Source organism: Haliaeetus leucocephalus, unplaced genomic scaffold (assembly GCF_000737465.1).
Source record: "Haliaeetus leucocephalus isolate CR32 unplaced genomic scaffold, Haliaeetus_leucocephalus-4.0 Scaffold848, whole genome shotgun sequence".
Taxonomy (NCBI): Eukaryota; Metazoa; Chordata; class Aves; order Accipitriformes; family Accipitridae; genus Haliaeetus; species Haliaeetus leucocephalus.
The window spans coordinates 7,944,074-7,961,036 of NW_010973284.1; the positions used below are offsets into that span (position 1 = coordinate 7,944,074).

General features: G+C 51.4%; 2 protein-coding genes across 2 annotated transcripts in view; one reads left to right on the plus strand and one right to left on the minus strand.

Annotated features, from left to right (window-relative positions):
- The first annotated feature begins 1,980 nt into the window (after window positions 1-1,980).
- Window positions 1,981-12,544, plus strand: FAAH (fatty acid amide hydrolase). Its single transcript, XM_010582431.1, has 15 exons — window positions 1,981-2,190; window positions 3,555-3,668; window positions 4,015-4,158; window positions 5,134-5,267; window positions 5,650-5,856; window positions 6,336-6,376; window positions 6,605-6,729; window positions 7,331-7,456; window positions 8,306-8,403; window positions 8,571-8,670; window positions 9,544-9,587; window positions 10,644-10,683; window positions 11,154-11,262; window positions 11,615-11,760; window positions 12,419-12,544. The coding sequence occupies exons 1-15, from the start codon at window positions 1,981-1,983 to the stop codon at window positions 12,542-12,544; spliced, it is 1,764 nt and encodes a 587-aa protein (XP_010580733.1).
- Window positions 12,545-13,717: 1,173 nt separating this feature from the next.
- Window positions 13,718-16,963, minus strand: part of NSUN4 (NOP2/Sun domain family, member 4) — a 3,810-nt gene continuing 564 nt past the window's right edge. Inside the window, exons 2-6 of the mRNA XM_010582714.1 lie at window positions 16,245-16,675; window positions 15,925-16,079; window positions 15,604-15,758; window positions 14,800-14,924; window positions 13,718-14,018 (exon numbers count right to left, since the gene is read on the minus strand). Of these exons, the coding sequence (XP_010581016.1) occupies window positions 13,745-14,018; window positions 14,800-14,924; window positions 15,604-15,758; window positions 15,925-16,079; window positions 16,245-16,675 (1,140 nt within the window). The 3' untranslated portion in view covers window positions 13,718-13,744. The remainder of the gene's footprint in view (window positions 14,019-14,799; window positions 14,925-15,603; window positions 15,759-15,924; window positions 16,080-16,244; window positions 16,676-16,963) is intronic.

Here is a 16,963-nt window from a genome sequence, read left to right on the forward strand (position 1 = left end):
AGTACCTCAGCAGATCTACTTGGAGGGTGCAAAACAAGCTTGGATTTTGAAACCATCCCAGTCCTGAGGGTGGATTCAACCCTCACTCCCTCCAGTCACACCCACTGCCTGTGTCCCTGCTGCAGGGACCCGTGGGGCTGCCCATAGCCATGAAGCATGTGGCCTTGCCGTGGCAGGAGTAGCGATGCCTCTGGTTCATGAAGGAGGTGGAGATGCTCACCCATTGACAGGGAAAGGGGCTTCCTCAGCAGCATCCAGCCATCTGGAGAAGCAGCCACACCTGCTGATAAATCTGCCCTTTGAAACGCCAAGTCGGTCCGGACACAGCTGGCTCTGACTCCGTTAAACATTTGCTAAGTGTCTAAAGGGCAGGATCGGAGCACATGTCTCAGTGCGCAAGCGGATGTGGGAAGCCAATGCCCTGACACTTTCCAGCACGGGGGAAAAAACCTCCCACGTCCACTCAGCCCATCATAGAGGTTATGTTGCTGTCACGTTGGCAAAGAGCCCACCTCTGCCTCAGGAAGCCCCTGCATTGATTCCTGGAGGCTGGGAGATGGCTGGGTATTGCTGCGTGCTGACCCTGGACACACGCACCTTCCAGAGGCACCTGCTGCAGCCAGCACCATGGGGCAGGAGCGGGAGGTGGATGGGCTGCAGGCATCTCCCCATGCTGCTGCTCTCACCAAGCCAGCAGCGCCTTAGCTGGGAAGGCATCCTCTGAGCAAGGGTGCCACTGAAAGGGAACACAGTAAAAGGCCAGCTTAATTTGTTACCATGCAGCTAATTGCTGCCAGCTCCAGACTGTTTCTTAGAGGATGCCAAAACCAATTTTTGGAGTCCTTCATAAATTTCCCTAGTTAAGAACAAGAAGAATGTTCCCTAGTGACACAAATTGTTACAAAAAACAACAGTGAGCTCTAATAACCGCTAAAAATGGACGTGATAATGGATGAAAATCACACATTAGAGGACTGCCTAGCCCTGACGGGAGCAGGCTCTTCACCTTCCTTTCCATATCCAGTTCCGTGCTCTGTTGCAGCAGGATCAGGTTCTGGGCCTCTGGCCATCAAGTGCAACCTTGCAAAGTTTTGTAATGTACAATCTAGCTGCCCCAAAACCTTTTTCAAGGTGGGACCCATAGGAGGATCCCCCCATACAAAACAAGCAGAGAAGATCACAGGCAGACCGTGGTGTTTCTTTTGGGGCTGATGTTGGCTGGGTTGTTGCCTTCAGCTCAATGCATGGGTCTTGCGTGCTTGTAGCGAGAGGCATCTGTGCTGGAAAGACCTCAGTTACTAGCTGTCCCAATGTTTGTTGGAAATAGTTTGCTTCTGGCCTGCAACCCTGTGGGATTTTCCACTTCTAAGGCAATACCAGCGTGCTCAGTCATGGGGTGGAACAGCCTCTCCTTCTGGCGCATGCAGGCATCACAGCAGGGCTGAGCCCTATCCCACGGGCCTCCTGAAACAGCCCCTGGCCACCGTGGGAGCGGCATAGGCAAAGGGATTTGGTGAGCGAGTGGGTACCCCACAGCTATGCATCTTCTCGTCATGCCATTTCCCATCCCCGTGCAGGGAAGTCTTGTGATTTCAAGCTGTTTTTTCCCCTTCTCCCGTTGCCTTCTCAGGCTACACAGGAAATAGGAGAGCAGCTATTTCCTTGCTTCTTTTGTTCAGCTGATCCCACAGCCCTTCCTCCCCAGCGGAGAACTTCCCGCAGTCCAGAAAGCCCCTATAAACTCGACACCCCAAGGTTCACTGGCCAAACTTCACCTTTTCCATTTCACGGTCAATCATTCTCCACTGCACGCTCCACTGAAGGCAGCTTTGCAGTGGTCAGCTTTGGACTTACAACCTATTTGCTGACCCGAGGCAGCGGTTCTGGGAGGAGGGACAGGTCTGGGGAGGCAGGGAAGGTCTCCTGCTCCTGCCTTGCTTTTCTTTCTCACTCCATCCCTGGAGACCAGAAGGCCACGTTATGATCCAGCAACAGCTGAGGCAGCTCCTTCCAGAGAGGGAGGTGGATCCTTCTGCTGCCCTTGCCCTGCTCGGCAGCTCGGCAGTAGCCATGGTGGTCTGGAAATGGCTGGGCAAAAGGCAGATCCAGAAGAAAATGGAAGAGGCTCGGAGGACCCGGGATGAGGGTGTGAAGAAAATGGCAAAGGCTGTCCAGCAGTTCAGGGAGCAGGTAACCTGTCCTTCTGGGGGGTCTGAGTCCCACTGGGGTGTCTGCTGATGTTGTTCTTCAGCTCCTCCTTCCAGCTCATGCCTCCATAGCTTTTATAACGAGGAGTCCAGGGGAGATGTGCCAGCAGCCCTCGACAAGAGGAAAGGCTGCCTTGGGAGGAAGGGAGATCACTGCTCTCCTCAAGCTGGATGAGGTGCGGTGGGAGTCTACAGCCAGGAAGATGTGAATTTCTCACTGGGAAGAGGTTTTGGACAACACAGGCGATGAAGCACTGGACCTTAATTGATCCAAACCCCAGTTCTTTCAGGATCTAGAAATGTCTCTTGCCTCTATGGGTAGAAGCAAGAAAGCTTCTTCCTCTTCCTAACTCTACACATCTGTCCATAGCCCTATATCTTTGTCTCTAAAACCTGGATTCTGGATGGCTCTTGGAGAGTCTTCAAAAGAGCTTTCACTAGGATTCCCAGCAAGTGAGACCTCCCGGCCCAGCAGGCTGCCCAGAAGATGCTTGGCCTAACTAACTTAACACTAATGAAGTACAGGGCATTCAGTGTCCCCTGGGAGCAACCAGGACACAAGATGGGGATGAATAAGGCAGACACCCAACCAGCATGGATGTGGCCCTGAATTCCTACTGCAACACTGATTTCTAACCACCTTTCCTTCCTACTCCATTTGCTTCTGAGTAGGTACTGGTGAAACCAGCTCATGTTTACACAGGTAACGTACCTGGAGATAAGGCATACCAGGTACAAGTGGTACATATTTTTACAACCTTTTTTCTTAAATATATATATATCTATAAATATGATATAAAACCCTAAAAAAAGCTGGTGGCACTGCAAAATGCTAGTCTTCTTCACCTGAGTAGACCTTACCCACCTGTGAGTGCAGTTTGCTGGGCTTGAGCTATTAGATGTTTGTCTTCAGACCGGGCTGACCCACACTGCCTGTACCCATTCTGAGAGGTAAAGGGCCAGCCTCAGACTTGTGTGCAAGGACTTTGGTACCTTCTGCCCAGGCTGGTGTTTGCTCAGCTGGGATTAACTCTTGGTCAGTGGGTAAGTAAGTCCCACAGTGCCAGGAGGAAGGCTCTGATGTGAGGCATTGCCTTGCCCTCTGCTGCACTGGGTGCGTGAAGCTCTTCTATACCTTCAGATATAGCTGGGCTCCTGTGTTTGCATCATGTTTGTGACATCCAAATTCAGGATGAAACATTCAGCAGCTCAATGTCTGAACACCCACATGCAGGGTCCACCTTTTCAGCAAGCTCTGTTGATAAAGTTGGCAAAACTTAAATACCCTCTGAGCCAAAGGGTAACTGAAGCTGCTGTCCTGGCATCCACTTCATCTTTCCCTTGCAGGTCCCCAGTGTCCAGACAGATGCCATCCTGTCCCTGTCCCTGCTGGAACTCACTGAGAGACTGCGGGAAGGGTCTCTGTCCCCCAGGACTGTCCTCTACACCTACTTAGAGAAAGTGAGTGCCTGTCTGCAGTGTGATGGGCAAATCATTTGTGTTCTCCATGCTGTGGTGTGTGGGCTGGTGGCTGAGAAGACTTGTTGGAACTGGTGATTACGACAAGTCTTTAATATAGCAGATATCAAGAGAAAGATGTGAAAAGGCAAGGATGTGTCTGTCTCCTGGGTCAGACCCATCACTGGACAGTCCTTTGAGATGGCTTGAGCTGGGATGCTCTGGGGAGGGACTTACCATTCATGCCGAGCCACTAGCCCTTGCTTTGAAGATCCAGGTAGCTACCAAATGCAGCTGTGTAGTGATGCTGTTCTTAACTAATACCTATTCCTCCATATGTTTGGCAAAGGCCCTGGAAGTGACCCAGCAGACAAACTGCTTGCGACATTTTATCCCAGAGTGTGAGGAGCAGCTCCAGGAAATAGAACGGCAGAAGGAGAAAGGGCTGCTCTATGGCATCCCCGTCAGCATCAAGGATCACATCAGCCACAAGGTGCTTCCCTTTGTGCCCGTGAAGTGTCGCATCGTGAGCTGGGCTGGGTGGTGAAGTGGTGGGACACAGAGAATGGGGAAGGGGCCTCATCCCTCCCTGCTTACACCATGGGAAGCCTGGCTGGGTCTGAGGCTGTGGCCCCACATCTTGTTGGAGCTGCAACCCTGGCAGTTAGAAGCCTCCATCAGCAAAAAACCAAGGGGTGAATAGTTATACACCCAAATGATTTCTTCTCTGATATGTGAGACAGCACAGGCTGGGCTACATGGTTGTTTGGGCCATAACTCAGGCTTCTACTCAGAGGTTTGCAGTATCAGGGGTAAGAACAGGGCTCAGCTTCTAGAAAGTCATTAGTAGCAGGAACCATTAACCTCGAATCCGTGTTGTGCTGTAGCCTGGCCACTGAGCCCCTTGGGAAGGAGCCTGTACATGAGACACACCAGGGACCCCCTCACAGACAAGCACTGATGAGGATTGACCACACAATCCTGAGCTGAATTTGTTAGGCAGTCTCCTCCATGTTGACTTACCAACACAGTTAAGAGGGCTCTAAGCCCAAAGCAAGCCCCAAACACCAAGGCTAACTGAAAAAGGATCACACTGTATTTGCCTGGGATGTATATTCCCTTCCTGAACATCCACTGGTGGCTTCACTTGGACAGCAGGACACTGGGTTCGATCCTGAGCTAGTGCACCTATGGAGTTGCATCTGGGTCAGGGGAGAGAAACAGCATGGGAAAGAGCAAGGACAGCTTCAGGAGAAGCCTTAACCATGTAAGTGCTTGGCAACCCTCTGCCAAAGATGGAAGGAGAGGGAGTCTGGCCCTTCATGCAAAGGCTTGCAAGGGATTGGGTTAGTAGCCCCCTGCCTCCATCACCCCCTTCCCTCCCCCACGAAGGGGACATCAGATCATCCTTCCAAAACTACCGAGGAACTGCGCTGACCATGTCCGTTGTCACTTGTCCTCTCTGCAGGGTCACCTGTCAACCTGTGGGCTTGTGCAATGCCTGGACACTCCAGTGCAGGAGGACAGCGTCCTAGTCAAGGTTTTGAAGAGTCAAGGGGCCATCCCATTTGCAATGACCAACGTGCCGCAATCCCTCTTCAAGTAACATACATCATTAGAAATCTTCCCTCTGGTTGTGTTCCTGAAGCTAAAACCCAGCCTGTAGGTTCCGGGACAGGCTCCTTCTTGCCTCCTGAGATGTTGCCTGGATGAGTCCCTCTTCCATCAGCTGCCAACAATCTCAGTTCAACTGAAAATAGCTTTCAGACAAGATTAAGGGAAAAAAAACCTACCATGACAAAAGAGAAATCAAGTGCGCTTGTGTGTGGGAGGGAGAGTGAAAGCTCATGGGAATAAGCCATGTCCCAAGGGATTTAGGGGATGAAAGTATGGGGTTGGCTATGCCAGATAAGCTCACTGCAAGGGAGAGCCAACAGCATTAGGCTGTTCCTGACAGCCCGCTTGCTGGTTTTCTTTTCCCCAGCTACGACTGCAGCAATCCCATCTTCGGCCAGACCTTGAACCCTCTCAACCACCAGAAGAGCCCTGGGGGCTCCTCAGGAGGGGAGGGAGCTCTGATCGCAGGGGGAGGCTCCATCCTGGGCATCGGCTCGGACGTCGGTGGCAGCATCCGCCTGCCATCCAGCTTCTGCGGGCTCTGCGGGCTCAAACCCACGGCCGAAAGGCTCAGGTAGGTGCCTGGGGTCTGCCCTTCCCACCCTGCAAGAAGCCTGCTAATTGTCAAACTCAGCAGAAGGGGCAAGGTACGCAGTGAGTGCTTGGGCGGGAAAAGTTTCTTAAAGGCTGGCTTGCTTTGCTCAAAACCTCTCCCAAGAAGCAGCATTGTTAGGTTTTGTGGGGAAATGGCCATGTTTTCATTGTAAATCTGGCCTGGAGTTAAAAGGAAAAAGGGTCTAAAGTGGTTTAATAATGCCAAAATGGAACGGTTTTGGTTAAACAAAAATTAAGATTTGTGGGAGTTTAGGGGTTTTTTTCATTTTAACCAAAATTTTCTGTTTCACATGACTCAAATCAAATACTTTTAGTAATTTTCTTCTGGTTTGGCTCCTGAACTGAAGACTCTATGTGAAGACACTATGCTATTCAAATGTATTGGGAATATCTCACCATTACTGAAATGACAATATACTTCTTTTTCTTTTCTCACAGTCTGTCTGGAGTGAGTGGCTCAGTCAGTGGGATCCTGGCAGGTACATGAACTTTTAATTGCTTTTCTCTATATGCTGTGAAGAGTCCTATGTCCTCCTCTAGGCCTGAGGAAAGCCTGAGACAACCAAGATCCACCTGGAGTACATCTGAAACATTCCACATCTTTGCCTGATCATCCCTTGCAGCCAACGTGGCCATGCAGAGGGGTGGACCAGTGTTTTGGTGCACCCCTTTGCTTAACGTGGATGTTTGCTCTTGTCCCACTCCAGTTCCTTGGGTGCTGGGGCCAATGGCGAGAGATGTGGACAGCCTGGCCCTGTGCATGAAGGCGCTGCTCTGTCAGGAGATGTTCCAGCTGGACCCCACCGTGCCCCCCATCCCCTTCGATGAGGAGGTGAGTCCTTAATTCAGCAAGCCCTGGTTCTTTTGAGGGTGCTACACACTCAAGGTATGCATTCTTTAAGGGTCCAGGTATCTTTACAGTACTGGTTTCTATAACTTGCTAGCTCTCTTTGAGGGCACAATTCATAATTACTAGAAAAAAGTAGGTTAATAGGTAGTTATCCTTTCTGCCTTCTCAGCTGGCGTATAGCTTATCAGATTGAGAGACCCCAGCAAAGGGCGGGGAGGAAGGCAACACTAGGAGCAAAAAGCAAAAGATGAGACAGGATCAGAAACTCCTGCAGCAAATCTCTTGACTGAGGGCATTTCCTTTCCCTCTGCAGCAAACAAACTTCAGATTTTTTCACCTCCATCCTTTGTAGCAATGGTTGAATCTACAGGTCTTGAAGGGAGAGATGAAGGGGAGGCTGGAGAAAAAGGCCAGGGCAGACTTTTGGAAAGGGTAACCTATGGAAACTATAAGCAGCAAACCAGAAAACCACTTACTCCCTAACATCTGGACCTTTTGTCCCCTACTGCGGTGGGCTTCAGCATGGGGGCGGTCCTGCTCCCAGCAGGGTTGGAAATGCTTAACTGGTGGCTCTTTGCTCCAGGTGTACTCCAGCTCTGCTCGCCTGCGGGTCGGGTACTACGACACAGACAGCTACTTCCCACTGCCCCCCTGCATGCGGCGGGCGGTGCGGGAAACGCGGGAGGCTCTGCAGGCAGCTGGGCACCAGGTGAGCACAACCACCCTGCGCTCTTCTCCCCAAAGTGTCCCCAGCTTTGCTCCTCACTGCTGAAATCACCCTTCAGAAACAAGACATAGCCCCCAAGCCCCGCTGGGGGATAAATGACCTACCAGAGATACGGGATTCAGTTACTATTTGGTTACTACAGCCACGTACACAACGCAGACACACGCCTTCCTGAGGTAGCAGTGCATCTCATGGGGGAACAGCACTAGCGATTAGCAAGTTTGTACCTTCAAGGGGCCAGGGGTGTAACGAATCTATCTCTGATCTGGTGGCTGTGGTCCGCACCAGACAGCAGCATCCATGGAGTGCTGCATTTGACTCTGGAAGGCTGCCCCGGCATTTTCTAGGTCTGTTGTTCCCCAGCAGGGCTCTGAGAGGTGTTTTTCTCCTTTGTCCCCAATGTCCATGGAGACTACTGTCCTTCCTGGACCACTGAGAGAAAAGGACCGAGGGACACGGGATGGGAAACACCTTTCTCTCCTTGTGGAAACATGCTAGTGGTGTTCTTCATAGCAAAGCGAGTCCGTGTCTGAGCAGGTGTTGATTCTGCTGGGACAGGTAGGAAACTAGTGCGGTTTCTGGCTCTGTGGCTGCCTGGAGCGGAATGGAGGAGGCAACAGCCCTGGAGAGATCTCAGAGCTGAGCCAAACAGCCATCAGGGAGGAATGATCCCATGGGGAGATGCCTGGGCTGGTAAAGTGTTGAACCGGGACCTCTGTTGGCGTGTGGAGCCCGGGGAGGTGCTGCTCTGCCTTTGAAGTGTATCCACAGTCAAGCCTTGGAAATAATTCACATCCCCAGGCTGCCACATAATCTTGTGTTCTGGTGCAGCTGGTGCCCTTTTCTCCACCACGGATCCACTATGTCATGACTGAACTGTTTTTGAAGACGTTTTTTGCTGACGGAGGCCGTGCTTGGTTGGACGTGTTGTAAGTAGGAGCCCGTTGGCAGCAGCAGTGTAAAACATCTCCATCCCCTCGCCCAGGAGCACAATGCACGGGCAAAACGAGCCCATCTCCAAACGGGAGACACTCAGGTTTCTGAGAAAGGGCAAACAGCTTCTCTGGCATGATCCCCTCCTCTTGTTATGTCTCAGCACAGGAGGTATTGTAGATCCAAGCTTGAAATCACAGGTGAATTCCTGCAAGATCCCGAGGCTGGGGAAGAAGCTGCTGGCTCTGATTCTTAAACCTCTGGTGAGTCCCTGGCCTCGGGCTCAAAGCAGAGGCCTCAGGCTCAGCAAGGCCTTGAGATGCTTGAAAGCGTTATGGTACTGAGGGACACCTTTAACTAGAAACACTGGGATTTCAGGCCAAGGCGCATGCTACCACTTTGGAAGGTCTTTTCTACATCCCTGCTGGGATTTATTCAGTGCAAAGGGAAATAAGAGAAGGACCAGCCAAGAGCTCTAAAAGATTAATGCAGAGCCCACTGCAAGTGTTTCTTCAAATGCTAGACCTAGCAGTGCCCACTTGCCTACCAATGCATGCATTGGGATTACTGCAGCAGAAGGACTCGAGGTTGAAGCTCTATCCCCATGTTGGAGGCCTCCCCAAGGTCACAACTTCATGGGGACTGCTAGTGGTTACTAAGGGCTGGCCCTCACTGTAGCTCTTTCACCAGCTGAGCATCCTTCTGTAGGGCTTCTTTCCTCCATCCTCCATTTTCTCTGCCTCCCTGTCTGGTTGGGTTGTTCTCAGCTGACAGGATCAAAAAGGCAGCAGTGAGTGAGAGGCAATCAAAGTGCTTGTAGAGGTCTTATTTCTGTGAGATGCCAAGCTAAAAAATGTTTGATTTATCAAAAATGATGAAAGGTGACTTGGTTCAAGTCAGTGCATTCCTCTGTGAGCAGGAAATATTGGGCTGTAAGAAACACATTGGGTACCAACAACCAGAAGTTGAAAGCAAAGTAGATTCAGAACCATGAGGAGCATTTTTAATCATTATCTTTCACCTTCAGTGCAGCATCCCAAGGGATGGAGGCAGGATAGGACTGGGGGTTTCCCAGGATGGCACAAACTACTGCACCCCCGTGTCATGTCCCTAACAAGAACTTCTTGCCTTTCCAGTTTCCCCGCCTGGCTGACTATCTGAGCGCCTTAGGCGGAATGAGGTAAGATGGCATCGTCCCCAGGGATGTCCATGTAAATGAATGGTCCTCTAAGTGTCCATGGTGGGGGCAGACTGGATTCACAACAGGTTCTGACCTGCTCTCTGCAGGGGCTGTCCCTCCATCCTGGACATGGCTTCAGCCTTTAGGAACACATCTCCTCAGTGTTGCACTGCCCCTGGTGTTATCCTGAAAGGATTGAGGGAATTGATGGATAAGGTCAACAGGAAACCTGCGGTGGTGTTGTGGTTTAACCCCAGCCAGCAACTAAGCACCACGCAGCTGCTCACTCACTTCCACCCCCCCACCCAGCAGGATGGAGGAGAGAATAAGGAAAAAAAAAAGTAAAACTCATGGTTTGAGATAAGAACGGTTTAATAGAACAGAAAAGAAGAAACTAGTAATGATAACACTAATAAAATGACAATAGTAATAATAAAAAGATTGGAATATACAAGTGATGCACAATGCAATTGCTCACCACCCACCGATCAACACCCAATTAGTCCCCGAGCGGTGATCCCCCCACTCCCACTCCCCCCAGTTTACATACTAGACATGACGTCCCATGGTCTGGAATAGCCCTTTGGCCAGTTTGGGTCAGCTGCCCTGGCTGTGTCCCCTCCCAACTTCTTGTGTCCCTCCAGCCTTCTTGCTGGCTGAGCATCAGAAGCTGAAAAATCCTTGGCTTTAGACTAAACATGACTTAGTAACAACTGAAAACATCAGTGTGTTATCAACATTCTTCTCATACCTAACTCAAAAACATAGCACTGTACCAGCTACTAGGAAGACAATTAACTCTATCCCAGCTGAAACCAGGACAGTGGACATGAGTACTAAATCCGGGCTCACAAGAGAAATCTTTTCTCTACCACTTCCAGACATTTGTTGCTTAATTGCTTGGCCAAATACCAAAGGAACTTTTGGCCAAATTGTGAAAGATGTATTGTTTTAAGAAATTGCTAAAATCACCAGGGCTTATCAACCTGGAGAATTATTTAAGCAATTCCTCCTCCTCTTAAAGCTTAAAAATGTTGCTATGATTTCCACTTGCAGGTCAGTGAAGGAGATGTGGAATCATCACCATCAAATAGAGGTATGTTTTGAGGACTTTTTTCTCTGGCATCATGCTACAAGTCGAGGCTTTATGGCAAGTGCCAGGTTGGAGGGTCATCAGTTAGGAAAGGGGTTGTGCAAGCTGTGCTGGGGAGGAGACGAGATGGAGGGAAAGGCACAAAAGAGACATAGAAATGGGGTAGGTGGGCTTTTGGCTCAACCCAGCCAGGACTTTACCAGTTGCCCACAGTGCTCATGCCCAAATGCCCACGTTTGACGGTCCCAGCACAACGAAGGCTGTCCTGGGTGTGAGGACGGCTAAAGAGGGACCTTTCCAATTCCTGGCCACGTGCTGTGGAGGCAGACACACACTCCCCTGCCTCCTCCCACAAGCACGGCTGCCTGCTGCTGCCTCCTTGGCCATGCCAGAGCCTGGTGCGTGCCCTGGAGAAGCCGAGATGCTCCAGGCACGGATGTGGCCTCCGTGTCATCTCCCCTCTCCTCCCCAAGGCGTACCGCACCGAGTTCATTGCCCGGTGGAGGGAACTCCGGCTGGACGTTGTGCTGTGCCCTGTCCTGGGGCCTGCCTTCACCACGGGATACGCTGGGAAACTCCTCAGTAAGTGAGTCTGGGACCTTCCCGGGAGGGCACAGGACCACAGTGGTTGAGACTGGACAGAAACGTCCACTACCGTGGAGCTTCACCACCCACCTAAGCATTTTATGGGCATTAGGAAGGAAAAATAACTACCATAAAGCTACCTGAGCAGACTGAGACAGACACATGGGTGAAGTGATCTGGTGGCAGTTGTTTCTTGCAGTAGAACTTGGACCTGCAGATAACCAGCCCTGTGCAATCTCGCCTCCCAGCAGCAGCTGGTTCTCAGGGGCTTCAGTGAACATGCAATGTGCAAGTTTGAAGGAAGACGGGAGGCTGTGACTACCTGCGTTCTCTCTTGTGCTTCTCTCAGCTGCCATCTCCTCCACGATGCTGTACAACGTCTTGAACTTCCCTGCTGGCGTTGTACCCGTCAGCACAGTGACAGAAGCTGATGAGGAAGAGCTAAAGCTTTACCAAGGATACTGTGATGACCCCTGGGACCGGACGCTGAAACAGGTATGCAACATGGAAAGTGGTGGAACAGAGACTGCTGGTGCATGTTCAAGTAATAGTTTCACTGAAATCAGGGGCTCCTAAATGTCTCCAGCAATATGGGCACAGTGCAAAAAAAATCACCTCTTCTTTATATACGCCTTGCAAATCCCTTTTCTCCCAAGCCCCAAAAAACGTAAGTCACTAAGCTTTGGGGGGACTGGGGGTGCACCCCCAGGCTGGATTATAGGCTGAAATCAGAAAGGAGCCATGCAGTAAGGCTTGTTTGAGTAGGTTTTTGTGACAGCCACAGCCCACAGCACAGCACTCTACTTTCCTCCTGCTCCATGATGCCTTCACCAGGCCCAGGCTGCCAGCGGAGCATGGATCAGGAATGAGGATGCTGAAGGAAAAGGGATCTGGCTGCAAGTCAGCTCCAAGCAAAGTGGGCTGGAGGGGTGTGTGTTTAAACACGCTGCTCAAGATTTGGCAACCATTTCTATCACAAGAACAGCAAGAGCTTTCCCTCTGCCCCAGCACGCTAACGCTGCTTGAATGGCAGGGCTTAGCCTCCAACTTCCCCACTCTCTGGACGAGCCACATGCCTAAACCAAGTTTCCAAAAGCTGCTGGAGGTCTGAGCCCCCCAGGTAACCCCTCACCACTTATTGCCCCTGCTGCAGGCTGTGGCAGGAGCCGTGGGGCTGCCCGTAGCTGTGCAGTGCGTGGCCTTGCCGTGGCAGGAGGAGCTGTGCCTCCGGTTCATGAAGGAGGTGGAGACCCTCAGCCGCGAGAAGAGAGCGGCATAGCCTCCACAGTCCCACACTCGCAGTGGCGAAACAGACAGCGCTGCACGACTTCTCTTTTGCAACTGGCAGCGCAGAGATTACAGCGAGGAGGGAAGGAGGAAGGAAAAGCCATTTCCTGACCCCCCTCCTTGCCAATAAGCACAGATCCTGTAAGGAACCAAGATGCCACGCAGAGGGCAGCATTGGCTTAAGCTGGGTTCAAATGATGCTAAATCTATGAACTGCACCTTCCTGGAAGTATGGACATGGATGGGGGTTCACCCTCATTTTCATCTATGCTGCCCTCTTGCAGAAGCAGCAGGGTGATGCTGAGAGAAAAGGATTACAAAAGCTCAATAGTATTTTCTTGTTGGCACTGGAGTAACTTCATATGGATGTAACAATGGGCTGCCCTGTAAGGAATACAGCCATGTCTACTCTCCCCATCACTGTATTTTGCTCACAAAAATAAAAATAGAGCTGTTAAGCAACTCTTATCATGAACTCCAGTAATGCTTCACTGATGGCTATGATTACATGAACGCACAGTTACTGCTCAAAATCATACAAACACCTTCCCACTGGACATTAAATGGCACCCAGCATGGGAGTGTTGACACCTTCCCTCTCAACCACAGCTTTCCTGTCCGTGAGGGAGGGCAACAGCCACCGGCCTTTCCACAGCACCGAGCTCTTTCCACCACCAGATCTCGAGCATCACAAGCACATTTCCAACCTCACAGCAGGGGCATTCTTAGGAACCTCTTATTTCAGGATGTCAGGCTGCTCTTTCTGAAGGTAGGAGATAAGCAGAGACAGATGCAACTCAATTATGCAGATGGTGAGATCTGGGACAGAAAGGCTGAGATCCCCAGATGGTGTTCGTTAACCCAAACCTGCTCACGTAGGATCAAAGCAGTCAGATGGGAGGGAGAGAGCAGCATCCACACAGGGCCATTTACCCCATCATGAGACGGATGGATAAATTGCTCCCTCTGATAAGACCTCTCTCTCTTTCCTAGATTAAACACCTCAGTCTCAAACAGATAAATACTCAGGAGACTCCACAGCAGGTCTTTCTCATTTATTGTCTATGTCTGCTGTAAAAAAGCAGGCTTCCTTTGGGACACTTTAAAAAGAAAAATAAATATAAAGCAGTTTGCTTTCCCTGGAAATTTGGGGTATTTCCTGATAGCCAACAGACATAGTCTGTCAACCCTTCTACATCCGACGTAATTTGCAGAAATACATAGGTCCAAAGTTGGCTGTGAGGTGAGGCAGAACAAGCTCCCCCAGTCGGCAATCCAAGAAGAAGGAAAACGTGTCCTGGAAGAGTGTCCGAAAGTGGCTCAAGTCCTCAACATGGATACTGATGTTAAACTCGGTTTCTGCAATTTCTACTGCTCTCTCAATCACATACTCATTCTGCAGCGGGGAGAGGGAGCACGTAGAATACACCACCTCTCCTCCTGGCTTGGTAGCGAGGATCCCAGCCCTGCAGGCAAGTTAAACACACACACTGTCACGGGAAGAAGAGGACTGCGTGGCACACCAGCATTCCCACCCACCAAAACTGGGAAGCCAGCACGTAACTCAGGAGGTGAGAGACAAATCTTGAAGTCCACAGGCTCAGCAGTCTCACTGTGTCACTGCAGCTTGAGGACTGTTTTAGACCAGGGCAATATGGGTCAAATAGGCGCTCAGACTGATAAAGTACTTAACGTGGGAGAGACGTTACTGGAGAGCCGCTGGAAGGAGTACTCCTGCACTCACCTCCAAGGGAATGGGATACAAGTACGTACAGGGGAAGAGGCTCTTGCAGTTCAAGCACTGCCACGGGACTGTCTAATCTGTTTCCTTATTGCCCCAGCTCGCAGCCAGCCCATCCAGCCTTCCCAGTGAAATGGGGTGACAAAGCGCCATGTCCTCCCATGTGCTGGGAGATGTGGACACTCAGGAATCCTCCACTGCCAGGACCGGGGAGATCATCACACAAAAGGACAACACTATACCCATCCTGTTCCTGAGACTGTCCTCCCTACCTCCTGTGGCTACTGCTGGGGACAGTAAGGACATTTGATCTGACCGAGAACATTTGCACCTTCTACACTTATTACAATTTGATGTGTTCAACTATTGCCAGTCCAGAAAACTACACATGGTTTCCACATTTCCCAGTCAGGGACACATAAAGTAAGAAGAGGTTTCAGTGCTGGCCATGGAGAGCTGCTACCATAACACAAATGACACCAAAACACAGCATCGAGCTCACTCACATCAGCAGCTGCAGCTGCAGCATGGGCAACATCTGACGCTCCTTCGTTCGCCTCTTGTGGAAGATGTTGTTCTCCTCCTCCATGACAGAATGCCTGTCCGTCGTGCAGGGCACATCCACCAGGACCTGCAGCAGCAGAGGTCCTGCATCAGTCCTGGACCCACGTCAAGCTCAGCGAGTCTCCTCGTGCAACCTGCCCCTTGCACAACTCCTCCACCCTTGCCACACACCAAGCAGCTCTTGGTACCTTGCCTAGCTGATGCTAGGCGTGCACCCACACTGAACTGTAACTCGTCTGGCTGCTTTTTCGTTTCGGGAATTTGCAAACAGACACAGAAATGGCAGATAGCATCACGCTCTCACACATGTCCCCATTTAACGTTTCTACACCATGTGTCTTCCTGGTAGGCGTTACTGCAGCACCTACAGCTGCAACCACACATGGCCAGAGCTCCTGCAGTGACCCCTCCTGGAGTAATAAACCCAGCTCCCATGCCTGGACACGGCTGAGAAATGACAATTATCTAATCTTCACATTTAACCCCTTCTAGGTGATGGATCAGCACAGGACTTTTAAGGGGTATCACACAGGTAAATGAAGGTACAACTCCAGATGCCCATATGCACCAGATCCTGGAGGAAGGGTAGAGCAGGAGGAAATACTACTCCGTATGTGGGTTACTCTTCTCTCTTTCTCCGCATTTAAGACTACACAATTATACCGTAGGATAAGCTGCTCTCTTCCTCTGAAACAGGAGGAAAGTGAACTAGATGGGTTTATCTTCACCGGTTCCCAATCACCTACCTTATGGAAAGTGCTGCCTTGCAGCTGCCCCCAGTCCCTTCCGTCGCAGGACGTGACACTCACAGTCTCCCTAATTACTTTGGGAACATAGCTATGGAGAATCTGGTGCAGCCTCTTTGTCCGGGAAATGGAGACGTCGTTGGCTGCCAGATGCCCTGAGAGGACAAAACAGGCACACTGGGAATGTCACTCTTGCAAAAAACACACCTGACTCCCAACTCTTCTAACCAGAAATGATTAACGGTCAGACATTAATGGGCACAGCACACTCTTTCAGCCCTCTTTTACGCACGGGGACAAGGAACACCCACCTCCACTTACCACAAATCCCAGTCTGCAGCAGAGCCAGAGTCTTGCCACCCGGAGCCGCACAAAGGTCGAGGACAAAGTCATCCGGCTGCACATTGAGCGCCAGGACAGGCAGGAGAGATGCTGCGTCCATGAGATAATAGTCGAGGAGCCCCAGAGCATCCGGCCTGGAAATCACCGGTTTGTGTAAAAAAAAGCAAACGTGCAAGGGGAAAAGAAATCAGCAGTTGGAAGAGTGAGGATGGGGACGTACAGAAGCAGCAGGTGCTCACACACATGCAGCCCCCGAGGCTTGCAATGACAGCGGGCGGTCTGTCCCAGGGATGTCTCACCGTGCAGGGCGAAAGCGCGTGATGTCGCCCCTGGGGAAGGTGTAACACTTGATGTTGGAGCTGATGGAGGGTCGAAGCGGTGGTGACATCTCTGCCTGTGTCATCGTCTCTGCCTGCATCGCTGTCCTGCCCTCGCCAGACCTCTCCTGGGACCTGCTTTCCCCCCTCCCTGCTTCCTCTGCAGCCGCACCCCGCTGCGATCGCGGTGCCTTTTTGGGGGCTTCGGAAACAAAATCGGTGGCATTCAGCAGCTCCAGCTCTTGGGTGACGTGGTGGACAGCAGAGAAGTTGTTGAGGAGGGCACCGTACTTCTGCTCGCAGAGCAGGCTGGCGCGGACGGAGGGCCACAGGTCCTTCAGCTGCAGGCTGTAGTTCACGTCGAAGTGGTGCAGGGCCAGCCGCGTGGGCGGGATGCGGGGGGCCGTGGCAGCCTTGGGGGGAAAAAATTGATATCAGAGATGTTACATGACAAAATACCTCGACATCCCAGCGTCCCCTCCCCAGCCTCAACGTTTTTCCAGCAGAATCCAGCGCCGGGTTCTGTGCTGCCAAAGGCCCCGGGGCCTTTCTGCAGCCCCAGAAAGCCACGGTGCCCCCGACACCCAAGGGGCTGGTGGTGCCGGGGGGGGGTTCAGGAGCGGGAATGGCTGAATGGAGCCGGGGGCACGGGGCGGGCACGCAATCTGGGGAACGGCTGGGTCCAGAGTGGCGTAACGGGG